This window comes from Schistocerca cancellata, chromosome 3, assembly GCF_023864275.1.
Source record: "Schistocerca cancellata isolate TAMUIC-IGC-003103 chromosome 3, iqSchCanc2.1, whole genome shotgun sequence".
Taxonomy (NCBI): Eukaryota; Metazoa; Arthropoda; class Insecta; order Orthoptera; family Acrididae; genus Schistocerca; species Schistocerca cancellata.
The window spans coordinates 563,823,124-563,850,981 of record NC_064628.1 but is presented as its reverse complement, the minus strand read 5'-3'; the positions used below and the strand labels follow the sequence as shown (position 1 = coordinate 563,850,981).

The following is a 27,858-nucleotide window of genomic DNA, read 5'->3' as shown; positions in this document are numbered from 1 at the left end:
TCTATATTTAGAGTACGCTGCCGTTCTTTACACCAGTCACAAATCCTGTCCAAGTCATCTTGTATCCTCCTACAGTCACTCAACGACGACACCTTCCCGTACACCCCAGCATCATCAGCAAACAGCCGCACATTACTATCCACCCTATCCAAAATATCATTTATGTAGATAGAAAACAACAGCGGACCTCCACACTTCCCTGGGGCAGTCCAGATGATACCCTCACCTCCGATGAACACTCACCATCGAGGACAACGTACTGGGTTCTATTACTTAAGAAGTCTTCGAGCCACTAACATATTTGGGAACCAATCCCATATGCTCGTACCTTAGTTAGGAGTCTGCAGTGGGGCACCGAGTCAAACGCTTTCCGGAAGTCAAGGAATATGGATCCGTCTGATACCCTTCATCCATGGTTCGCAAGATATCATGTGAAAAAAGGGCGAGTTGCGTTTCGCAGGAGCGACGCTTTCTAAAGCCATGCTGATGCATGGACAGCAGCTTCTCTGTCTCAAGGAATTATTTGTATTCGAACTGAGAATATGTTCGAGAATCCTGCAACAAACCGATGTTAAGGATATTGGTCTGTAATTTTGAGGATCCGTTCTTCTATCCTTCTTATATACAGGCGTCACCTGCGCCTTTTTCCAGTCGCACGGGACTTTACGTTGGGCAAGAGATTCGCGATAAATGCAAGCTAAGTAAGGAGCCAATGCAGTAGAGTACTCTCTGCAAAACCGAATTGGAATCCCATCAGGACCTGGCGATTTATTTATTTTCGACCCATTCAGCTGCTTCACAACCCCAGGGATGTCTATCACTATGTCCTCCATACGGGAATCTGTACGAGACTGAAACGGCGGTATGTTCGTACGATCCTCCTGCGTCAAAGATTTCTCAAATGCTAAATTTAAAATTTCAGCTTTCGTTTTGCTGTCTTCCGTTGCCAGGCCAGACTGATTAGTGAGTAACTGGATGGAAGCCTTCGACCCGCTTACCGATTTTACGTAAGACCAGAATTTCCTTGGGTTTTCAGCAAGATCTTTTGCTAAGGTATGACGGTGGTAGTGGTTGAATGCTTCGCGCATCGCTCTTTTTACAGCAGCACGAATCTCTACTAACTTTCGCCTGTTCTCATTCTACCGATCTTTCTTGTACCGCGAGTGCAACTGCCTTTGCTTCCTGAGCATTCTCCGAATTGCGCTGTTAAACCACGGTGGGTTTTTTCCGTCCGTAACCCACTTTTTCGACACATACTTGTCCAACGCGTGATTTACAATGTGTTTAAAATTTGCACACAATTCTTCCACGTCCATCGTACCGGAAGTAAATGAAGTCGATTCATTTACTAAGTGGGATGCTAACAACTGCTTATCCGCTCTTGCTAGTAAGAATACTCTCCTATCCTTCTTGACCGACTTTTTAACTTTCGTAACCATAGTCATAATGACAACATCATGATCACTAATCCCTGTCTCAACACTGACACCGTCGATGAGGTCTGGTCTGTTCGTGGCTACCAGATCTAAAATATTTCCATTATGCGTTGGCTGTCAATTTAGCTGCACAAGACAGTTTTCGGATGTGTTCAAAAGTAATTAACACGACGGCTTGCCTGTACCACTTGTAATGAATCCATAGGCTTCCCAGTCTATACTAGGTTGGTTGAAGTCGCCTCCCACTACTATAGCATGATCCGGGTACTTCTGCGATACAGAATGTACACTCCTTTTGAATGATTCTAGAACTGTCACGGTGGAACCTGGTGGCCGGTAATCTCACAATTAACTTTATTTCCCCTAGCGCTGTTAAACGTGTCCAGATAACTTCACAACCACACTCTACTTCGACCTCAGTAGAGACAATATTTTTGTCAACTGCAGTGAAGACACCACCTCCCACGGTGTCTAATCTGTCTTTCCGATAGACGTTCCAACCCTCACTAAATGTTTCAGAACTTCCTATCTCAGGGTTCAGCCAGGTCTCAGTCCCGAGAGTAATTTGCGCGCCACGTGCTTTCTGGAGGGCAGTAAATTCAGGAACTTTATTCCGAACACTCTGAAAATTTACTGCTAATATCTTGATAGCTGAAGTGTCTTTACACTTGTATTCTTCCCAGCATTAAAGTTTGATGTTAGTTCTGCCGCTGTTTGCCGCCTGTCCTGTTTTACCAGTCCGCCCATCCCACGACGTCCAACATCTGTAAAGAAGTATGGCCGCCAAACCCCACAATGTCTGGACGTTGTACCACCTCGGTTTCGCCACGTGTTGAAGACACTCACCACACCACTCCTCGAACATCCGACAAGTCGTGCAGTTTCCGAAATGCCTGTGCCGCGCCTCCGGGCCACCACACTCTGCCCGCCGTCAAAGTCAGGTAGAGCGGACGCCTTCCCCATTCTACACTTGGACAGCACGTTCACTTACACTACCCGCACTGCGCGTGTGTCTGACTAGCAGTCATTCGTCGCCAGGTGACGCTGTCATCGCCTGGATGGGGTTTATGTCGACGGTAGGTCGGTGGTCATAATGTTCCGGCTGATGACAGATTGATTGTCACATAAATAGGTGTATGTGATCTACCAAAACAAAAACGTGTAGTACATATTATTTTTGTTATGCAAGCGGCAACAGGGCTGTTTTTCAAGGATGAATTATTCGGGATCAAAAATATTTCTAAGAATAAAGCTCTCAGCAAAGTGACGGCTTGGAGTAGAAATTATTTCCACAGTGGGTAACAGCTGGAGTGTAACTAAAGGTCCAACATAGAAGTACCATCATCTTTCTGCAAGAAGTCTCTTCATTAAGAAAATAAAAGTACAATCATTAAATATAAAAAGTCATGGCCAATCTTTACACTGGGAGATACCAGACGTAATCGTAACATCATAATGCATATAATAATATTATGGAAACAAGGTGGTGCTGTATACTATAACATAATGATATAGCATGTCTACCAGTATGTACGCTAACTTTTTAAAACAGGCCGCATGAGAGTCAGAAATACACAATAATATGATAATAAGGCTACAACCACACCGTACACTGGAAATCTACATTAAGTATATTATTATATTGAAATACAAATAAAGATTGACTTCATACTGAAAAGAGAACCACACAGGTAGGCTACCATGAAGTAAGACACAACAAACTCAAGTATAAACCGTGTGGTACGATAGAAGCAAAGGAATAAACCAATGCCCTTAAAATCAACGCGTCACTTGTGGAGATATTTGTGACAACCTAAGACAATACAAGTATTGCGACATCGAGATGTGAAACTCAGTTATGAAGTAGCTTATGGTACTGTCGCTTGTTTTTCTCTCGAAACATATTAATCTTTCGTTATAATGTATGTAGCATTCAGCAATGTTAGAACAATGGAAACAAACAGCAACGCGGTCCACGAGTCACACTCTCATCATCAGGATGTCCATTCCTGTATCATTAAACAGGCGTACCCGAACATGCGAAACAGCATGCATCAAATAAACCCACACAGAAACGGAAAACCTTTGTCTACCCTTTACATTCATCCACTTGCATCATTTCAGATGCATTACATTACCGTTCAACTTCCACAGTGCCCACCAGCCTTTAGCAACGCTTATAGCCATACCTGCTTTTTGTCTTTCCTGATGAATTAGCTATGTTACGAGGGTCATTCAATAACTAAAAAGACAAATTGGTCCAGAGAAAAAAGCGTTTTTTTACAAAACAATAAATTTCTAATTTTCAACATAATCCCCTTGAACATTTATGCACTTGTTCCAACGAGCTACAAGTTTTGTTTATTCCGGGTGCAAATAACTCTTTATCTTGATGTTTGAACCAATTTCCCACAAACTTTTTCATGTCCTCCTCGTCCTCTAACCTCTTCCCATCTAATGCCTTTTTCAGTACACCAAATGTAAATCACTAGGTGCTAAATCAGGACTGTAAGGGGGATGAGGCAGTTCTTCTCAGCCCATTTTGTCGATGGTTTCACGAGTTAGTTGAACAATATGAGGACTTGCGTTGTCTTGCTGGAGAATCACACCTCTCGTCTGAGATCCACGACGTCTCTTTCTCATAGCTGGCTTCACCTTGTTTAAAAGCAAGTCCGAGAAGTGTAGGCTATTCATTGTACAATGCTCTTCGAGATAATCACAAAAAACTGGACCTTGAGCATCCCAAAACACCGTCAACATGACTTTGCCTGCTGATACCTGGGTTTTGAATTTTTTATTGACGGGCGAGTTGGTGTGCTTCCACTCCATGCTTTGTCTTTTTGATTCTGGCTCATAAGAGTGAATCCAAGTTTCATCAAAAGTTAAAATTTTGTTGAGGAAGTGCGCTCCTTCTCTTTCATAATGTTCCTTTAGCTGTGTGCACACTCTCAACCTTGTTTCCTTCAGTAGCCGTGTAAACTCCTTTGGGACTCATCTCGCATAAGTTTTGCGGTACTTCAGCTTGTTACTGATAATGTTATGCACTGTACCAATGCTAACTTGAACCGTATCACCTATAATTTCCACTGTCACATGGCGGTCGGCACGAATAATATCATCAATTCAAGTGATGGAGTTGAAACTGCAACTGGTCGGCCAGAACGGTGTTCGTCAATCACTGAGTCGCGACCATTTTTGAACTGCTCTACACACTTGTAAAAATTTGCACGATTCATACAACCTTCACCATAAACTGTACACATTCTATAGTATATATTCACTGGTTTCTCGCCTTCAGCAAGTAAAAAATGAATAACAGAACGTTGTTCAACTAATGTGGGCGTTTCAAGCGGACTCGGCATCTTGAACTGTATTTTGAGGTTATAAACAAAACAATGTTGATACATCAGCTGATCAGGGCTCATCCCAGTGATGCCAACTTAAAGCCATAAAAGTACCTAACTTGCCCTACTAACAGTTTTTTTTCTCAGACCAATTTGTCAGGAAAGACAAAAGCGGATATAGCCATAAGCGTTGCTAAAGGCTGGTGGGCAGTTTGGAACTCGAGAGAAACTGAATGACCCTCATAGTTTGTATTGTTTAATTATTTGTAAATGGACAGCCAGATGATGAGAGCATGACTTTCGAAACACATTGCTGCGTGTTCATTGTTTTAACATAGCTGAACGCTGAATACATATACAGGGTGTAACAGGTGTAGGTGCAGGTATTTCTGTTGGTGCCTGAGGACAGTGCGCAGAACAACATAAAATCATTATTTACGTGATTCGGAGAGTTATAATTATAGGTATTACAAGTCATATGTATTTTGGTTGCTTAGAACGTCCAAGTACATGGATAAATAGCAAGCATTCATGCCTAGCTTCCACTGGGGAGCAGGGCAGTGTGGACGCGTGGACGCAAAACAGCTATTCTATACCGAAAGGCGAAGTCCACTTAGTGGTGCTGTTATGACTGTGCAGAGAACGTCGGGTAGAAAATTGCGCCATTTGTTTGTGAGAAGACCATTAGACGCAGGGAAAAGCACCCAACACACTCATGTGTGCACATATTAAGGTACCACGTATAAAGATATCTGCAATTATATCCATTACACCTTGCGTATTGTTTGACTTAGCAACCGCCACCTCCAATCTATAAGATCGATAACATTAAAACTATCTTTCTGTTGGTATATTTCTTGTTCACTGTGATGGTTTCTAGATAATTTTTGTGAGTAGGCGACTTTATGCTCATAGTTTTGCCTGTGCACATATATGTCACATGCATTGCATATAAAATTCAAATTTTAATTAAAAACAATCTTGATAGAACAAAATATAGTATTTATTGGCAATGGAAACCCGTTTCTGTCAAAATGCGTCAATATGGTCATATTACACCCGATGGCAGGAGAGCAGTTGTTGCCTGTGGACCCACAACAACTGCTTCTTTCCCCGCCACCGGCTATCATCAAGGTGTAATATGATCTAAAAATGGTCACATTTTGATCTAAATGGTTACCATCGCCAGTAAACTTTTTATTGTGGTCAAGATTATTTTTAATTCAATTTTAAAATACTGTATCAAGATATTCTCCACGAAAAACGTTCTCAAAACTAATTTCATGTAAATAAATATTTCATATGTAATTAACATATTTCACACACATATTTCATTTGTTTCTGTTATAAATTTCGCTCTGAAAATTCATCTGGATCCTGAAAAAATGTGTAATTGTCCTCCCAACACCCAGGGGTAGTAGGGGTACCTCACTCTCATGGAATGTTACACAAATAATGAGTGGTAAATATTCCAGATTTGGTACAAACTGCTCCAGGCTTTTATGTGAACCCTGTTCACCACCACGGTCAGCCATAGAGGTGCCAGGGTTTTCTTACTGCCACAGTATTTTTTTTTTTTATTTTCCAGACAGCAAGTAATATTCGTACCACGTGAAACGTCCCCTTAGAAAAATTAATGAATTACTGTGCTGATAGACCTCTACGTTAATTGATTTTCAAACAGCTGAGCAAAACTGAACGTACTCAGACATTACTCTCTTTACTTATTCTGATCAACACTAAACTGACACATAATATTTTTAGCGCAACGCAATCTGACTGGCTAACAATAACCTATACGTTTCATGAATCACTTACCTCACAAAAATCTTCGTTAGTCGAACTATTGCAATACAGCGAGCGCCACTACTGCCAGCTAAATAAAAGATTATAACTACTAAAGGCACTAACTACTGATAGGCATAGTCAGCAAATGAAAGATTTTGATAGAGAACAAACAATGTATTTACCTTAATAGTGTTCAAAAGTCATAATATATATACACTCCTGGAAATGGAAAAAAGAACACATTGACACCGGTGTGTCAGACCCACCATACTTGCTCCGGACACTGCGAGAGGGCTGTACAAGCAATGATCACACGCACGGCACAGCGGACACACCAGGAACCGCGGTGTTGGCCGTCGAATGGCGCTAGCTGCGCAGCATTTGTGCACCGCCGCCGTCAGTGTCAGCCAGTTTGCCGTGGCATACGGAGCTCCATCGCAGTCTTTAACACTGGTAGCATGCCGCGACAGCGTGGACGTGAACCGTATGTGCAGTTGACGGACTTTGAGCGAGGGCGTATAGTGGGCATGCGGGAGGCCGGGTGGACGTACCGCCGAATTGCTCAACACGTGGGGCGTGAGGTCACCACAGTACATCGATGTTGTCGCCAGTGGTCGGCGGAAGGTGCACGTGCCCGTCGACCTGGGACCGGACCGCAGCGACGCACGGATGCACGCCAAGACCGTAGGATCCTACGCAGTGCCGTAGGGGACCGCACCGCCACTTCCCAGCAAATTAGGGACACTGTTGCTCCTGGGGTATCGGCGAGGACCATTCGCAACCGTCTCCATGAAGCTGGGCTACGGTCCCGCACACCGTTAGGCCGTCTTCCGCTCACGCCCCAACATCGTGCAGCCCGCCTCCAGTGGTGTCGCGATAGGCGTGAATGGAGGGACGAATGGAGACGTGTCGTCTTCAGCGATGAGAGTCGCTTCTGCCTTGGTGCCAATGATGGTCGTATGCGTGTTTGGCGCCGTGCAGGTGAGCGCCACAATCAGGACTGCATACGACCGAGGCACACAGGGCCAGCACCCGGCATCATGGTGTGGGGAGCGATCTCCTACACTGGCCGTACACCACTGGTGATCGTCGAGAGGACACTGAATAGTGCACGGTACATCCAAACCGTCATCGAACCCATCGTTCTACCATTCCTAGACCGGCAAGGGAACTTGCTGTTCCAACAGGACAATGCACGTCCGCATGTATCCCGTGCCACCCAACGTGCTCTAGAAGGTGTAAGTCAACTACCCTGGCCAGCAAGATCTCCGGATCTGTCCCCCATTGAGCATGTTTGGGACTGGATGAAGCGTCGTCTCACGCGGTCTGCACGTCCAGCACGAACGCTGGTCCAACTGAGGCGCCAGGTGGAAATGGCATGGCAAGCCGTTCCACAGGACTACATCCAGCACCTCTACGATCGTCTCCATGGGAGAATAGCAGCCTGCATTGCTGCGAAAGGTGGATATACACTGTACTAGTGCCGACATTGTGCATGCTCTGTTGCCTGTGTCTATGTGCCTGTGGTTCTGTCAGTGTGATCATGTGATGTATCTGACCCCAGGAATGTGTCAATAAAGTTTCCCCTTTCTGGGACAATGAATTCACGGTGTTCTTATTTCAATTTCCAGGAGTGTATGTATATATCAGTTCATGATATTCAGTATTACAAATTTACTCTTTCTGGCGGACACACGTCCAGATCGTCCGCTCTTAAAATTCTGCCATCTCTCTCCCCACATCCACCACTGCTGGCGGCTCACCTCCAACTGCGCAGCGCTACGCGCTGTTCACATCCAACTGCCCAACACTACAATGGCAAATATTCCAACAATGCAAACCAGCCACAGACTGCACACAGCACACTGAGTGATCTTCATACAGAGCGCTACGTGACGTTACCAACATAAAAACCTAAACACCCTACTTACACACGTTTGGTAGATATAGGTTCTGGCATTGGGTTGCATATACAAAGAAAGCTGGTGACCCGTGTAGAAGAAGCTAGGGTGGGAGGGATAGAGTCAGCTCAGAAAGTCCCCTTGTTAACTGATGAGACGGCACTCCGCGACAGCCAGGTGCCGTCACCGACCCCAGCAGACAAGCGGCAACCGGCTTACCGGAACGAGCGAAACATTCATTGCCGGCGTCACTGCGGCTTGTCGGCCGGTCAACGAAAACCAAAACATGTCGACTAGGGTAAAAAAATTCGTGCAGTCGCAAATATTTGTACATTGGAAGAGGTGTGGAAGGGGGAGTGCCAAGAAGAACATACTAAAAACCCTGACAAGCAGGGTGGGGGCGTGGGGCTGGTGTGGCATAAAGTTCACTTCCTTTAGTCATTCTTGAATGTCCCGAAAATTCCGGCATCTAGCGAAAACTTTCCGCTATACAAAATGAAAGTACATTAAATTTCCTAAAAAGAGCGTCCCTCCCGTTTCTCTTTTTGACTAATAACTTCTATGCTCTGGGGATGAAAAATCGCATATTACTAGAAACAGTGTCTAACGGCATAAAATGGATGTTTATTGCTAAATGAAGTTGGGGAAGAACAACTATTGAAAATGTATGTATCGCCTCTAAGTGTGGTAGAACAGTATTAAGGCACAAATTGGAGGTTAGAAGCGTGAGAGAAAGTACGTCGTAGGATTGTGGTCATTTCCCTCCTTCATACGTGTGCAGCACGGAGAGCGATCAGGCAGGTCTCCATTGTCTCTATGGGGGTGCGGCACAAAAAGTAGCTACAGAGTGTTTCACATAGTTATACCTACTCTTCCGCAACTCGATCTATGAATCACAGTGTGCAGAGATCCTGGGGACGTTTATTTTCCACGAACTGTGTTAACACTTCACGTAATACAGATATGAACCACTAATAATACAAACTCAAGAAAAGCATATGGATAAGAGTCTATGAAAATCGCTGCACAGTGCTCTACAGTGCTGAAAGGAAAAGTGGTTCTTACTCATCCTGTATGGCCGTTGTAGCTTTGTTCTGGTAAAGACGATTTCCTCCACCACGCTCGCTTTTCAGTTTACAGACAATCTCCCCAGCGTATCCGATCCAATTCTCTTACGTAAGTAGATAAAATAACTTCACCTAACTCGTATTTATATAGTGGAATTATTTCTAGTTTGTTAAGTAAGTACCTACTTGCAGTTTACTAAGTGAGCTTTTACGTAAAATAAGTTCTTATAACCAATAGCAGAGAAGTGCTTAATTGTAAGTGTGATGTTGTCAGTGATACATTTAGTGTTGGTAGGAAAGGGGCTGGATTGATAAATGTCGCATCCTGCTGCTCTGCGTCGTTGGCAGCATATTGTGAAGCCGTGTAACTGTGTCGCGGTCACTTGGTGGTGAGTTAATGAATACCCACAAAGTTAGTTCACTTCTTTCACCATTAAATTAACTGTGCTATTCCATAAATATCTTCCAGTCAGGAAGTGCTGGCACTTAGAGAGTGCGCTGCAATTAATGGAGCCACTTGCCACATCTACACTGTATCATGCAAGGTGGGTGCCTGATGAAATAGGACTCATCATGTTTAAATCTAGAACAGTTATCTGCTGTAATGCATTGCTTGACTTGTAACGAAATATCTGAAGTTCCCTAACACCTAGGCGACCTATTTATGTTACAGAGGGAACCAATTTAAGCCCCTGGGCCTCTTCAGATGTTGACACAGCTTTAGCTGGAGTGATTCATTTGATAACCTCAAACTGGGAAAAGTGTTCCAGCCACTGATAGCGGAGACAATGAAATCAATGTTGTCGAATACATATTGACAATTTGTTTCACTTAGGGCAGGCTCTTTAGTATGACAGAGAGTTGACAGCTTCAGAACTTCAGCTTTTTGCACAACAGCTCTTTAGCAACTGAAAATAAATACTCACTTAATGAAATGAGAATAACTCCGCTGTACGAGCAAGAATGAAATATTTGGTCTAATCACAAAACAGAATTGAACAGGAAATTCGAGGGAGGTACAGTGTGTCTGTAAACGGAAGAGCGGGCAGCACTCATGGTGGAGAAGTTCTTTCCTGGAAGAACGCTACAGCTGTCGTACAAGGCGATTAAAAATCAATTTCCCATCTAGCATTGTAGAACACTGTACACAGATTTACGTAGACTCTATCCGTATGCTATTCTTGCGTTTGTATTATTAGTAATTCATATCCGTACACACACACACACGCACACAGATGTATGCACACTGCGTCGCCAATGCGGAAGGATTGGTATAACTACGTGAAAAACCTTGTAGTTGCTTTTTGTGACTTACTGCCGTAGAGAGAATGGGGAATTGCCCGTTCTTTGTTCATTCTGCGGACGTATGAAGAAGGGAAACGCATGACCAAAATCCGGCGACGTACCTACCCTCAAACTATCAGACCTCACACACCGCCTCCCTCCCCTGTTACACGCCCAGAAGACAATTTATTCCTTAACATACTTCTGCTACACTTATATTTTTAATAATGTGCAATTTTTTTATCGCCTGCAACGTGGAAACTAATGGTCACAGAGAAAAAATCAATAGGTTTTTTTTTTTTTGTGGGAAATGTAATGTAGTTTAATTTTGTACTGGGAACCATTTGCGTTAAATTCCGCGATTTTCGAGACATCAAGAAAAATCTAGAAAAATGAAATTCCTCCCCATCCCATAGCTCCACGATCACACTTCAGCGGTTGGGATATTTAGTGTGTCACTCATACACTCCATCCCCCCACTAGCACGACCACTGTACAAAAATTTGCAGCTACACGAAATTTTTCACCAATTTTCTTTCGTCGACAGGACTAATGTGGCCAACATGCTGCATTGACAAAATGGAGGCGTGCTCACGGCAGCTGCGCTGGAATCTTTCTCACACTATTTTGGAGGAACTGTTCAATAACAGAATATGATGCTTTTGCATCTTGTAGCTTGATTCATTACTGGTGATATTTCATAGTTAAGTATCACACTGAGCGAAATTATAGTAGATTGTAATGAAAGGCAAGAGCGACTATGAGTTAAAATCCTTTTCTTTTGCAAAAACACAGTGGAGTTTACACAACGTCCCCTCATCAATATGCCAATGCAATTGTAATTGCAACAGAATTCGGAAACAGTGGTTTGTCAAATGCGAAACTGAGGTCAAGACGGTTTAGTAGCTTGTGAAATAGCACATCCTCACCATAAAAATAATTGTATAATTTCATTACTTATCTTGTTGCAAAATCGTATTAATTTTCATTTCACCAGCTGTCGATGGCCCTTAAAAGATTATATTATTCCACAGAAAATGTTGCATAATTACTAGTATCTGGTGGAGATAAAAACGATGTGGTACTGTCTTTTGCCAAAACTCATTTCGATATGTCAGACATTTAGGAGATACAGTGGATGATACACCTTTCACGTAGAATCGTTGGATGATGTTTCCAGACACGGGTTCCTTCTCCCAATTTCATCTTCACGACACCCTCTAAAACCCCTCGAACGTCGTCAGTATCATTTTGTAAAAAGTAAAAGTGTTTGTCTCAGTAACTTACAAAGTAATACGTGACGGGAAATTTTATTGTGTTAGGTCAACATAAGAAACGTAATACTTTCTGCGGAGCTACGAACATAGTTTGTTGTGTTATTTTGCAAAGATTTATAGCGAAGGGATAAAAATTTTTAAGTGGAACAATAGATGTTTCTGTTGTCACTAAAATCATTGAAACCAGCTTTGTACAAATCAGTTTAAATCACATTCCTATCAAGTTTAGTTTGGGAGCTACAACCCTTCAAAGTTTCAGAGCCAGATACCACATGCTGTACGTAATACGTGATTATGTGGTGATGAATGTTCTGGTGGTGGAATGTTGATTTGAATGAGGTGTTCAAATGTGCGTCCGCGGTCCTGAATGCACAACACAATGCGTTTTCTAAAGGATTTGCAGACGAGATGTAACATCGCCGGTGTCAGAGAGCGACATGCTTCCACAATCGGGGGCTGTTGGCTCAGTGCCAAGAACACTTTTTTTTGTATATCCCCACAAAAAGAAATCTACTGGTGTATCCGACCATACATGAGGGCCTTGGTGCCCCAATCATCTTCCAGGGAATCTGTTGTTCAGTTCTTCCACAACAGCATTTGCAGAATGGGCTGGTTGACTATCATGCTGCATCCCATATCTAGAAGCCTGATACATCTCACTTGACGGCCTACCTGTGAAGTAGTGTGGAGAGTTGATTTCAACCCCAAGGATTCCACACCACACGTTAGTAGACCACCAACATTGATGTTCGATGGGTTGTACGCACCTAGGATTGTCTGCAGCGCAGCAGTCCATGTTATGACGGTTAACTGTACCATAATTTGTGACCGTGGACTACTCAGAGAACATAGCACCTTCTAAGGAGTTCAGAATGAAATTTTAATGCTCCATTCATAGAAAGTAATTTAGAATTGAAATCGTCCCAACGCAGCTCCTGTGTCAGTGACACGTGGTACGGGTGAAACCTGTGACCCTGCACCATACACCCCACAGATGTAAGGCTGACACCAGCGACTGCAGCAACGTCTCGTAAGCTGACTTGGGGATCGTGTAGTATTGCAGATCAAAAAAAGGCCTTTTTCCCCTCACTTCTGGCAGGTCTTGGTCCCTTATTGCAGTGCTTTCCGAAGTTGCCTGTTTTCTGAAGTCTTTGTTCCACATGTAAGAACGTAATGGCTTCTGGAATGCTTCTTCTAGAATATCTCACGGCATACGCCAAGGCTGCTTCAGTGGCATCGTATCGACGTTCACCGAGCATCAGCAACATATTCAAAAATGTTCAAACATGTGTGAAATCTTATGGGACTTAACTGCTAAGGTCATCAGTCCCTAAGCTTACACACTACTTAACCTAAATTATCCTAAGGACAAACACACACACCCATGCCCGAGGGAGGACTCGAACCTCCGCCGGGATCAGCCGCACAGTCCATGACTGCAGCGCCCTAGACATCTCGGCTAACCCCGCGCGGCTGCAACATGTTAAGATACTCGTTGTACATATATGATGCCTTCATCCGACTTCAGAAACTGCGGCTCACTAAACCCCGTTTGTTTGTGTGGTTCGACCTGTCGCATATACGGCCGCGTACAGCCACAGTCGGCGGTCTAACAGCTCGTCGAGGAAACTTGTCGCTCCAAGACACTCAGCAACGTTGCATCTCGTCCGCAGCACCTTTATAAGGTGCACTGCATTATATACAGATTGTGTCATCTGAGTCTGAATCTTTGAAGGGTTGCAGCTCCCAAACTAAACATGATAAGAATGGAATTCAAATTGAATTGTACACATCTGGATTCAATGATTCCAGTGCACGTTAGAAACAACTATTGTTGTATTTTAAAAAATTGTATCTCTTTGCTGTAACTCTGCAAAATAAGACAATAAATCATGTTCATAGCTTTGCGGAAAGTGTAACGTTTCTTTTGCTGACCAACAGTAACAAATATTCCCTTCACCTACCTTAACATGTAGACATATCAGTATGTTGTTTTTTTTTTCTTTTTTGTGTCTAACAGTCGTCCTAAAAATGCAGTCACATAATGTACTACTTGATGTTTTCTGCACAGTCGTAAGTGTACCAATAAGAGGACTACGCCTGTAAGTACAGACTAACCGTTTTTTGTCCATGCATCACACTTCAACATGTGACCTGCTGCTCAGGTGAAAATAAGCGTTAATGGCTTCTTCTTACCACTTGTACCTTGATGTACTAACCAAACTGAAAACATATAACACGTAATAGCTATAATTATCAGTCTGCAAATGAAGTAAATATTGATTTAATATTGTTGAGAACACTGTCCTCAGTGCACTTATAGCCATTATACCATGTATAATAAAGATTCTAGAGAAGTTATTTTAAAATATAACAGTTCAGACAGCAGGAGACATGTTTGACTTATGTAGCAGTGTGTAAAAACCTAACCTTAGTTAGCAAGTAAAAACTACTAGATGTTTATAGATATCTTCTTGTCTGGCTGTCTACAGTTGCCTGATAGGCTGTTTAGCGATATGACCACATTTCAGTTTGCTGTACGGTTTGCTGTTTGTTCCTTTCAGTGGTGGTATGCTTCTATGTTACGTTACCCCCTCGTTTCCACACCCACCTCTGTGGGAAGTAGGTGATTCTGACCCCAAAACACATCTTTCCAGATACTAAGTGATATGTGTATCAAGGTCATTACAAATCAATCCAGTGGTTCGGGGAGGAGATATGAAAAATACATACATACATACAAGCATACGAATATTTTTATAGTATACTAGCGTTTTACTTGTGACTTCGACTGAGTAAACGTATGCTACATATATTGCACACATCTTTCCCCCTTCCCTCCCCTCCCTCTGTCCATGTCCTCCACATCCCTCTCCACCTCTCTGTCTCCTCTTCTTCCCCCTTCTCTGTCCATCCCCTCGTCCTGCTTTTCTCTGTCCAGCTTCTCATGCCCTTTCTATCTCCTCCCCCCTCTCATTGTGCGTCTCCTCCTCCCTCTATCTCTTCCTCCCCCTTTCTCTGCTCATCTCACCTTTCCTCTCCCCTTATCTCCTTCTCCCCATTCTGTCTGCTCAGCTGCATTCTTCTGAAAGCATACAACCAGAAACTTATTCCCATACTAACTGTGCAACATGCTAGTCTTGCAGGCAGCCTAGATGCCAAGCGTTACCAATCCTTTTCCATCCACATCCCCACCCCTACTAGATCTATGTGGTACTCACCTCACAGTACTTCTTTGCAGACAGTAAGTAATATGTGTACCAAATTTGGTTGAAATCGATCTAGTGGTTTAGGGATGATGTAGAGTATACACACATACATCGATTTATGTATATGTATAGATTCAGCAGGTTTGTAGTGCCTCATCTGCAGAACATCAAATTATTTCAGAGAGCAAAGGTAACAAACTGCCCACTTCCAACGTTGTGCACCACATCCTGCTATTTCCCACTGGTAGCTCACAACACTTACAGGGTAACGCAGAAGCGAGAGTAGGGATAATAAGATGTTAGCAGCCCTACCACTTAGATTCGGAACTTGGCCGTAAGATGGCAGCAGGGCGCGCCGCTTGCCGCACGCGCTGAGCGCTGTGTTGTGTTGTGTTCGGCAGGTGACAAGTCCGCCCTGATCTCCAGAGGGTTCGGGTTCGACACTGGCTCTCCCACAGAACTGGGCCGGTAGCTTGCGGCGCCCTCGCCTCCCGTCCGCTTCACACGGCGCCTAGAGCACCAAGGTCATCGTCACACTGCACTATTATCTCATATCTGCATTTGCTAATATACAAGCATGTCTGCTCTACACCTTTTGTGAGACAATGCTCGTCAAGAGCTCTCGAGCGCTGCCATGTACCTATGAGGCTTGGGCCACGGGCTGCCTCCCCAAGCACGGCACTCAAGAGCTTAGCTCTGACACACACACACACACACACACACACACACACACACACACACACACACAAATATACTTATTTGAAAAGTAGTTCACTTTCAGTTTTGTGAGTGCTTTTAACGTAATGTTACGATTAACATAATTGCAGAAACCTTTTATTTTTAAAAGCGTATTTTTTAGAAGAAAGTCTATAGTTTGAAGTAACTCGTCTTTACAGACATTGACGTCGACTAATTCTATTATCACAACTGTAAATTGCAGACCGCGAATTGTTGTTAAGCAAATTCAGATAAGATATAATAGTGTTAATCTCTTCTTTCATACACCTTGCTGAAGCGGTTTCATATTGGCAGTTAACGACAACATAAATTTGGGTCTTATACAGCACTAATATATTCACAATTTTGTATTTTAATTCGTAGATAATAAATACTAATAAGCACTCCTAAATTTGAGAGTGGTTTACTGAAGTTTTAAAAATATATTAACTGTATTCTACATAAACATATAGCTCATATCTTCCATTTTGCTTGGTCCCAATTTCTTATGTTTCGTTTATTAGTTTTGGAGCCTCCTTTATTGTTTTTGTATCTTCTTTAAACCAAATTTTTCTAATTATTGCCTATAGACACCTTCGTTTAGGACTTAACAGTAACTGTGACCAGCCTCCTATTGTTGTCTCACAAAGTACGATATTTACTCTTTACACTAACACCTGTGCAGTCCTTCAGTCACACATAATGGTATTTCGACTAAACGTGCAAGATAAATGACACTCTCAGCTGTTCATACTATTCGCTGCTACATGTAATTACCTAGACTGTCAAACGTAAAGTTAGTTATCCATTCTCAACGGTATTTGTATGATCCGCAAAAACATTCTATTCTTAATCTGGTATCACGGTTTTTTTTTTTCAATTTAGTCTATCGCTTCATAGGTGCCCGCTGCTGAAGAAAAAGGAAGTCGTTTATATAAAAGTTCGGAAGCTGACAGTGAACTTCAATACTTAGTGTTTACCTGAATACCTAGTAGATGAAATTATTCGTCAAAATTAGTGATAAGACGCAATTATTCGAATACCTTTATTTTTATATTTAATACACAGTTAATGAGAAATTTAAAAAGCAAACCAAGACCTATTAAGAACATTAAATGCTTTCGAAAATTAGGTACACATTACTCAAAATTTTCCTTCTTCCTACAGTCAGCTTGCCTTTAACCCAAAATATTGTAATACCTCTCATTATTAATGACGTAAAATACCGTTGTCCCCTTAATGTAGAGAGTGAATTTGTAGTTATTAGCAATGTAATGTCTGACAGTAAAATATTTATTGCTTTTACGTATGTCGTTAATATTTGAGTATGAGACACAAAATCTTGAGCCGAATCGATTGAACCCATGGTTATCCGAGTGTGAAGACATACCAGTGGTGACAAATTCTTTTACTGCTTAAATGAGACACACTAATAGACTCTTCTCAGAATTCCCACATTGGACTCCACTATCACCTAAAAATAATACAAAAAAAATAAATTAAGAAGTCAAGATTGTCTTTATTATGTGAAAATACTATAAAACATAACGTAACACCAAAGTAATTTGACCACAGCCTTAAGTGCATTAAAGACAGTGACGAGGAAACTCCGAATCAACAATAAATATTTACCATTAGGTTGTCTTTGCTTAACTGCCAGCGTATATTTGGACTCATAGTAGTGAGTTTTGTTACAAATGACCTGTTAGTATCGCTCTGATTAAATATATGCTCAGAGAAATAGTTCTTTCGTTACATGTAAAATAAGTTAATGACACGCTTCTATCATTCTTATTTGAATTTTCCGTGCCTTACTTAATTACTCAAAACTCGTTTAATTCTTTACTATATAGTGAAACGTTTACAGTAATAAACATTTGCAGGTAATTAAGGTGTTTTTACTGACTCGTTAAACTAAAATAAGATTAATGGTTACAGGTATCAATAACTATCAGGAAGTTTTTCTTGGAATCGTGAATACGTTTTTTCAATTCTATTCTTAACTTGATATAAACAACATAAATGTAAAACGTGGCGTCTTTGACTTCACTTTTAATGTGGTGTTCACTTTTTCCTTAGCGATACTTGTTGAAGTTTGTTCATATAGAATTTAAGTCAGGATACAGCAAGAAGACAGAATTTTCTGAGAATAAGGGAAATTACGCTTCTGGAACTTCTTAGCAGATTAAAATTCGTCGTTTTGTTCTCCTCAGTAACTCTCCTCGTTTCCTAACTTCACAGATGTTCTCCTGCCTACCTCGCAGCACTGGCTCTCTTGGAAGAAGAGAACGCCTTGCTTGCAAGAGTGTTAGTCCCGTGAGGCAGGAAGGAGAACGTCTATGAAGTTTGTTCAGCAGCACCGGTACAGTTTCAATAAGCCAAAGAGTTTCGAATCATTGCACGCTCCGCTGCAAAGTGAAAGTTCGTTCTTGAAATGACAAATTAGTTCGATAAATAAGTGGAAAATGAGAACAAGAATAGTTATTTTCTATGCATCTTTATTGTTACTAAATAGTGTAATGAAAACTTGACTCGGTGAAACGAACGAATGCAGTGTACTCATAGTTATTACAGTGCGGGTATCTAGTCTTGCTTTTAGTCTTAATCTTACTGGACAAAAATTTAGTCACCATCCGCCTTGTAAAGCGTAATGCATCCATGAGGTCCGATAAGAAACTCCTATAAGAGAAACTGTACAAACTTATGAACTTACGTGGTGTCAACGTTCTATTATCTCTGCCACAGCAACGAGCTGACCGCCAATGGTGTGTGGATGCCCTCCCCCCCCCCCCTCCCACCACCCCTCCTCCCTGGCGCGTTTGTTTCAGACCGTTAGATTTGCTCAGTAAACTTCCTGCGTTGGTACTTTGCGGATCAGTGGAGATGAAGGTTGCTCTTCCATATTACTCATGTTAAGCAGTGACAACATTGGTCAACACAAGATTAATCGTCTTGGAAGAATGGGCTTTTAACGTCAATTTCAGCAATAAGGTGACAGGCAAATGTCTTTTATTTACGGCACCTAGGTGTAGCAGATTCAAGATACCTGCCATTCCGAATAAAGATTCAATTTACGCTTAATTAAAATATCGTCGTAATAATCAGCTTGTACAATACTTTGTATTCAGCCATTCTGGAACGCTTTCTGTGGCTTACGAGGAATTCATGTCCGCGAATCATTGAGAAACAGGCAGGAACAGAATTAGTCAAACCAGACAACGCACTACCACATGTCTGCAGTAGAAGAAGCAATCATGAAGTTTTAATTTTCAGCTCGAAAAAATAAAGTTACGTGATTAGATATTTGTTTTGTGCCAACTGGTGGTATCACAGCGATGTAAAGTAACATTTACGCTAGGTTCCAGCCACGTCAAGCGCTTGAATATCCATGAGCTAACGGAAGAGAGTCCTCGCCCGTTATCGAGGGGTGACTGATATTAGCTTGCTGCTGTCGTGCTTATACAATTGTGCTGCCACAAGTGATAGCAGAAGAGGCCATTTCAGACCCATATAAGGTAACGTTCTTGTTGCGCGCCCGTCGCGCCTGCGATCGGCCATCGGACGGTTGAAACGAACGTGTCAGGCAAACAACGAAAACATTACCATTTTATATAAATTAAAGTTGGATGAGGACTGAGCATCATAGGGTCCTTATGCGGAATCAGCGATGATGAGTCAAAATGTGTGTGGGACTGGAACTCGAGCCTGGGATCTGCTGCTTACTAGGCAGTTGCATTAACCACTGTGCGACCTAGACACAGCGTCTATCGCAAATGCCCGGACTGTGTCGGCACGCTCCCCAGATGAGCCACCCACCGACCCAGCACTACTTATCCGCAGTCCCCGGCCATATTCTCCATTCTCGGCGATTTTAGATTCCCGCTGGTGGTCGAACACAAAACGTGCATCACACGCAGGTTGTGGATCCATTGCCCACCGAGATGAATCCGTTACATCAGTTAGGTGAATGTGTGGTTTCTGTTCTTTCGGGCATGGCCGAAAGAACAGACGTGACGCATTCATATAATTTATACAAAAACGTTACACTATATGGCGCCGGACTGGGCACTTTTGACGTCACTGTCGACAGCACAGCTAAATAAGGGCGACAGGAGCAATTACATATCTGAAACATACTGAAGCCCCCGCAATATATTACCGTAGCCTGGCGCTAAAGAAGGCACAGTGCGTTGAGACAGTGGTCATGGGCTGCGCAATTCTGATACGCCTTCCCTAGTGGTGTAATCCTGTACTGTGGTGCATAGGTTTCAATGTGTACTGCACACATGTATCTGTATATATGCAAAATAATAATTACGTAACTTAATTTTTGCGAAGTGGTAATTGAAACCACACGATCACCCCTCTTACACTGTGGTGACTTCTTCGCCCCCTGTACCAGGGCCTCGTGTGCAGCTCTGCTCCCACAGTCCATGCCAATGAGTTTTCTGCCGTGTTCATTCTGAAGGTGATTTTGAAGGTGACTAACTTTCTGTCCGTACGAAGTAGACGTCGATAGGCGTAAAAACACGAGTTGGTGCAGGTGAGTAACGCGAGCTTGGCGGTGTGCGCAGGCCACAACATGTCGCAGGCGGACGGCAACAGCACGGGTGGCGACAGCGCCAGTGGAGGCGGGGGCGGCGGGGGCAGCCGCGGCCCGCAGGCGACCGGCTGCTACCGCAACTTCGAGCACTTCGGATCGCGCGGCCGGCGGCCGGGCAGCGCGCCCACGCCGGGCCTGCCGGGCCAGCCCTCCAGCTCGCCGCCGCCCACGCACCCGCTGCTGGACCTCCCGCCGGGGGGCGGCGCAGCCGCCGCCGCCGCCACCGCCCTCGTCAGCACGGGGGCGGCCAACGCCGCGCCGCCCCTCGACGAACTGCAGCCCGCGGCCGCCGTCGCGCCGGGGGGATACGTGTCCCCGGTAAGTACGATAAACGCCTGCCCCACGTGTCCGCACGCCGCCTGCGAGCCCTCCTCAAGCCGGCCGCCCGACAAGCACATCCGACTCTGAGGGCTCGTCGCAGCTTCTCCCGAGCCGCGCCACTGTTTATCTCATTGCAACAAATAACAGTGCCCAATGACATAAGACTGCAACAAAATTTACACTCTTTGGAATATTTATAACAAGGAACCTGATTCTCTGTCACTCTCTTGACAACCAATGTAAAGTTTAATCATATCACTAGACAGTCCAATACATAGATACAGCTTATGAGAGTTAGTCATAAAGTTTTAATTATATCTGGAAGAAAGTGAAGTTACGAAATTCTTACAGAATGAGCTTCCACTCAGTTTTAGATGGGGAGCTGATTTTAAAACATCCTGGCACATTGAAACTGTGTACTGGACTGGGACAATAATCTGGAAATTTTACCTTGGGCCAGCAAATCCTCTCTGGACTGGTCTGTCCTGGAACGACTCACAAACTGCCGTCGGAGCTGAGCTACCTCCAATACCTCATCTCGTACCTTTCAAAACTTCACAGAGGTTCTCCTGCATACCTCGCAGTACTAGCACTCCTGAAACAAAGGATGCTGTGGAGTAATGACTCAGCCACAACCCAAGGAGATTGTTCTCACAGTTAATTTTCGCTTTGCAATTAAGTGTTGGCTAATTTGTAACTACATGGAAGATGAAAACTGTGTGGCAGGTCAGTATACGAACCTGAGGGTACACAGTACTGGTGGAAGTAAAGTAGAGAAGGCACCTGGACATCTTAATCTAAAGATCATTTGCCTGTGAAAGGCAAAGATTCCGCATTGTAGTCCTGGTTCTGCCTACAGTTTGAATTTGCATTGACGTTGCTATTAACTGTTTGGAAAATGTTATGTTCTTATTAAAGAAGTTTTATTTTCCCATGTTACACTAAACACCTGAATAGACAACTAGTTTCCGCAATTTAAATTGCCATCTTCCGATCTCAGCCATTGTGCCACTCAATGTAGCGCACTGTCATCTAGTCCTAAACATATCTGGGAGCAACTCGTTGAAGAAGAAGCACCAATACAGCGTCTTATATCACAATAAAACCGCGCATGTGGTAAGCTCTCACAAATGTTTGTGATAAAATGTATTTTATCAGCTGAGTGTTAACACAAGGACGTATTTCATCAGAAACTTTTGTGTGTGTTTGCCACAAGAATGGTTTTATGTGATATAAGACACTACATTGGTGCGTCTCATTCAACGAATTGCTCCCAGAAATGTGATTAAATGAAGTGCACTACAGTGGGTGCCACGACGGTTGAGATCTGAAGAAGGCCATTTAAACTGCGCAACTAGTTCTCTCTATATGTATTCATTGCTACATGGGCAAATAAAACTTCTTTGGTAAGAAGATTACATCTTTCAGATTGAGAGGTCTCTCTCTGGCTGACATTGTAAAGTAACCATGATTACTTGTCTGTTTATTTGTAAGACCTTCTCTGCAGTACTGAGAGACACTGAAATCTCCGCGTCACCCTACTGTAGAAGGGGAGCTCAAGCAAAATGGCGTAGACCGTCTCCGCATTATGAATGGGCTGCCGTACTGTGGCACAAGCACGTCAGTGTCAGCCAGCACTGCACATATGTACTTGCAAATAGACAAAAAAATTAATTACGGAATTTCATTTTTTATAGATGATAATTAAAACGATATGACGAAGCTTCGTACATAAAGATATAGACTCACTGTCATCGACAGAGATACGTCACGCAATAATGGTCCTTGAAACAACCATCTTCGATAGGGATTAAGGAACAAAGTAGCAGACGAATATTGCAGGATTGTAAACAATATTGATTTGAAAACTACTGTCGGTATTGGACAGAACGCCATGACTTCCAGTGCAAATAGGACATGTATATTCTCTCTGTAAGAGCCGCTTCTCTACTTCTAGTTTCGTTTTCTTTACTCTAATGACTCATCCCATCGACTTTAACAAATGCAACTGAAGTCGCAGCTTCCTTGCGTCAATATTATCAATACCTGACACCCGTGCGTAACAACTCTAGTACCGATAGGTACACTGGTTGGGTCCAGACAAGAACTACTATACAAAAACCCAAAGCTGTTAAACAAAAGCTGCCTGAAAAGCAAAATTCATAACAGAAGGTAATAAACAGCTGATATAAAACTAAACGATGCCCACATAAACCATATATGCCTGGAACACCAGCAGGATGAGCACGTGATCTTTCAACAGCAACGAATAACTTATTTCTGATTTCATACTGTCACTTTGGTTTCGACCGTGGAACTCATCTTCAGTGGCTTTCCTGTTTCATTTACATTTTCAAATAGCAAGGATAGTGTACTACCGGTATCACGTGGAATCCTTAGATGCAGATCTTTACAACGTCGATAAATGTATTTTATTGCAAGTCACATTTAACGCAAAACATACATATACCTCTGAATTCGATTCATTCCCTGCAAGGTATAGTAAACTGACAACGAAGCATCCCAATCCAGACCTCTCGATCTCTCTTTGCTGTCTGTGAAAGGAACAACGTAACCCACTAAAGATGGCCGACGTTCAACAACCGATTTACCGAAATAAAATCACTGGTAAGTGCCTATTTGCCGCTTACCATTACCGTGTTATGTAGCTATACAAAGCGATGCACAAATATCATATTGCTTTTCCACATTCTGCATATACGGACACAAAATTCTGTTAAATTTCCTGTCACATTTACGTTGAAATATATTCCTTTCTCAAGCAGAACTGAAAAAAGAATCAACTTGTCTTTGTATCTATTCGTAAAATCATACCAGTATCGTTGTTTTGTCATATAGTTGAATACCGCATAATATTAAGGACGAAATTACAAACAATGCTTGGGAGGAATCAGTATGTAACGGTCTTCTATGTAGCAAATGGGAACGCGTAGGACAGCATGAGAAGTACAGTCTGTTGTTTCCCCATAAGACTTGTTTCCCCATAAGACCTTAAGATCTTAGCAAAGCTGGAAAACTCCAAATATATGAATTTTTACCAACGGCTGACCCCTAACTACTCCATGACCAACAATCCATCAAATAGGACGTTCTTATCGGTAGACAAAATATTAAAGAAACGTTTGGACTATGTTAAGGAAAACTTAATAACTGTTACTTGAGTACGCATGATGCAACTATTTAAGGTATGGGCTAATATCTTGTTGTAGAAACTTCCTCTCCCTGCAACAATCATGCATGGTTCTGGAAATCTGTTCCACCACTTACAAGATGTAAATGAAGCTAACATTCGCCCTTATTCACTACAATTTTTCGCTAACAAGTCCATTGTACATTAAATCCACTTCCGTTTTTCACAAGACTGTCTTAGAAATAGAACTGACTTGTGAACTAATGCTAAATCCAGCACGAATCGTTGTTGAAAACGTTTTAACCGTGGCCATAGTACTACTCATTTCTGCCTCACTACTGTTTTCGTTTGTAGTATAAAACATTTTCAGATCCAGTTATGCCCTTCAGCACATTGTATTTTTTCTGAGTGACTCCAAAGTTTCACTTAATGGTCAAAGCTCCATTTTCTGTTTATTGGTAACTTCTACTTCAAATGCGTGTGTAGTGCAGAAGTAAGGTATTTCATTAGTAATTTCTACTTATAGAGCAAGTGTCAACGTAGGCAATGGTGGGAGAAGACTGTGAAGCATCGAAAGCTGACGCGAAAGCTCTTAAAACCTCAGCCCACGATCAAAAAAAGGCCAAAGCACAGCCTCATTGTGGCATTTCCATTTACTTTGAAGCGGAATGTAAAATATGCTGGCTTTACATCACTGAGGACCACAAAGTGAAATTTAATTTTACAGTATTTAAAAACTTCAGGCTCCGTAAATTCAAGAAAATACCACATTTTTCTTCTCGACAAGAAACAAACACAAGAAACAGATAAAAACAAGAAACGCAAAAAGTCACAGGAAGCTGGTCCGTGTGAAACATGCCGAACTGTGCGATAAAGCGAAACATAAGTCTCGAGACACAGTAATGTAAAAACTAATTTTAGAAAAAGAAAAGAAAAGAAATCTTGGTCTTATAACATATCCGGCGAGAACTGCCCTTAAGTTGTTCCTCTTTATGATACTGCTGTACACGTGAAGAAATTCACAATTCTTGGCCTTTGGTGGAAAGGGGAAGGGGGGAGTGGGGAGAAGGGGGGGGGAGGCGGCTGAATTAAAACGTCATACTTAATCGACAGCAGGAACCATATTTTGTAATTGGCTGGAAGCACTCTTGCTGCGGTGGATATCGTTGTGCTTCCCATTCCCTGTTCCTGTGCCTTTCTATGACTACAGGTGGCAGATACTAACAGGAACTTCAGTTCTTGTTGCACTCACACTATGGGGTTAGTGCCTTAACTGTTAAAAAACAAAACGAGTTTCCGTACTTGTTACAAAGGATAAGTGCCTACAAATCCTAGCTGACCGTCCATAAATAATCATGACGCTCCTAGCTGTGTTTTCGTCAGCTCCGTTCACTTCTTGTTAATTCGACAAGGCGACGGCAGATTTTAACACTCGTGAATGAAACAATGACTTTGCCAAAAACACAATCTGGATATATCATTTAGCGTCGTGAGTAAATCTCGACTCAAATAGCACATATTTTACATATCCGTCACTTACACAGTATTTTGGAAATTCGTATTTTATATCGAAGCTTTGTAGCAATTACTGCACAAAAGTTCGTGTTTACTAAGGCTATCGAGTAAGATTTCTCCTTAGGATAATGCCATGAAGCAGCATGCCTTACAGATTACTCACATATCACTTACATTTCAAACGTGCTCACCCGGACACATTTCAATGGGAGTATAGGCGCTTTTGGTATCTGAATGTAGCTTTTATTATAGGACTAAAAGTCTGTCTCTTTTCTCTGACATGCAATCGATTACTTCTTACTAACGTAGTAAAACTTTATATCTATTGACATTTTGTTTTAATTATATGAAATAACAACAGCCAGGATAATACTATGACGTTAGTCATTTTGTAGCTTCCCTGCGTGTCACTGGAACTTTGTTAGATTCATGTAGAGAAGGAAGCGCTCTCAAGTAAGATATAAACCAACATTTACTAATTTTCTTTCACATAGTATTTAGATCATTAATTTAAATCTAAGAAAGTACTATCATTGCAGATGTTATATACGCTGTATAAGAAAATGTGCTGTTCACTCAAATCACTTTTAAAGACTACTTCGGTACGAAAAACAGCTTTCCCAAGATTTCTCGTTCTTAATATTTTTGACTAATTTTGGACGCTACATCTCTTCTCGGTGACTTACAAAATTTACTGATCTCTTGTCTACATATCTTACATTTTTACACAAATATATATTTTCTGGAAGAAAGATACTATTTAGAGGTGTTTAAATTTTAATTAGGCACCAATCTAAGTTTATAAGTATTTTAATCCCTGAAGTAATTTTAATACATTTACATCAATTTTACAAGGGCGACTAATCAGTTATTTCTGTCAGCTTGTATATGCTATTCAAAAGTTATTAAGAGCCCTCTGATTCTAAATGGGCCTAAGGGATACTTTATTCAGTGTCTAACTTGGTCCTATTTTTGCACGAATCTTCTAACTGGTGACAGGCCTAAATATGAAAATACTAATTAAATCTTTAAAGGAACTGTTACTTTTCTTTCCGCTCGTATTTCTCTCCTAGATCGTTCAAACTACATTTTAATGTTTCTATCGGCCCCTCCACTATTGTGCTAGAATTACCTCCACCGACTTTCAACTTCTAACGAGGTTATGCAATCTGTTTTCGTACTTCTAGTCGTCTGCTTGAATTGCATCTCATACAGAATCTTTCATATTTATAATTAAAGGAATGTGTTAATTGGGTTTACTATGTAGATCTTAAGAACTCCTAGAATACGTACAATAGGTCTTTGCTCACTTATATAGAAATTTGAATAATTAAATAATAGCTTATAATGTGAAATCCAAATATATAAGAAGTTAAAATAACTGTGTACTAATGGGCGCTCGATGTGACACATTTTGTCTCGTATTACACAACAGTTGCCTGGGTTTGATGACCTGCTAACCCATCAGATACCATATGTAACATATGTGATTTAATTTAATGAGGTAGTTTTTTGCTCCCGTCTACATTTACTTCATGACCATGTTCTTAAGGAAGAAATTAATGGATGACAAATGTTTTTATGCATGTTGCAGATTGTAAGCGTAATAATAAAATAACGAGAGCAAAATCGCGCCTTTGGTGTGTGTATGAGTGTGTGTGTGCGTGCGTCTTTGTGTACGTGTGTGTGTATATATGTGTGTGTGTGTGTGTGTGTGTGTGTGTGTGTGTGTGTGTGTGTGTGTGTGCTTATGTAATTAGCTACATCCTAACCTTTCATATTGTGTAAATTATTGATTGTGTTTTGTGCCTTTTCCTCAGTATGTATGGTAGAGTATTGTAACAATCCATTCATTCAAATTTCTGTGTCTTTGACTGGAGCAGCCTTTGTAATTCAAAGCGTTCTTCTTTGCTGTCCTTTCTTGACATGTACTGTTATATTTGTGGTTTTATTTTTTCTCTGTGAGTGTTAATTATTGTTTTGATTGCTATAGCTCTTGTTTGATAAAAATATTAATTTCATAACATGCTGCTTTATAAATACGAAAACTCATTCCGCGTTATACATAAATTTCAGTAGAATCACGAGGTAGAGGTTCTGTTAGAAAACAAAATAATGACACTTCTGTTTGTAAAGAATATTTTTTATGTTATGCTAGAACAACACCAGAAATACCAAAATCTGTTACCGGTCTTTAAATAGATATTGTCAGATCTAATCTGCAGTCAGAGAAATACACTCAGAA

General features: G+C 41.9%; 1 protein-coding gene across 1 annotated transcript in view; it reads left to right on the top strand.

Annotated features, from left to right (window-relative positions):
* Nucleotides 1-27,858, top strand: part of LOC126176430 (potassium voltage-gated channel protein Shab) — a 478,681-nt gene that overhangs the window by 195,775 nt on the left and 255,048 nt on the right. The window contains exon 5 of the mRNA XM_049923587.1: nt 20,598-20,944. Coding sequence (XP_049779544.1) covers nt 20,598-20,944 — 347 coding nt within the window. The remainder of the gene's footprint in view (nt 1-20,597; nt 20,945-27,858) is intronic.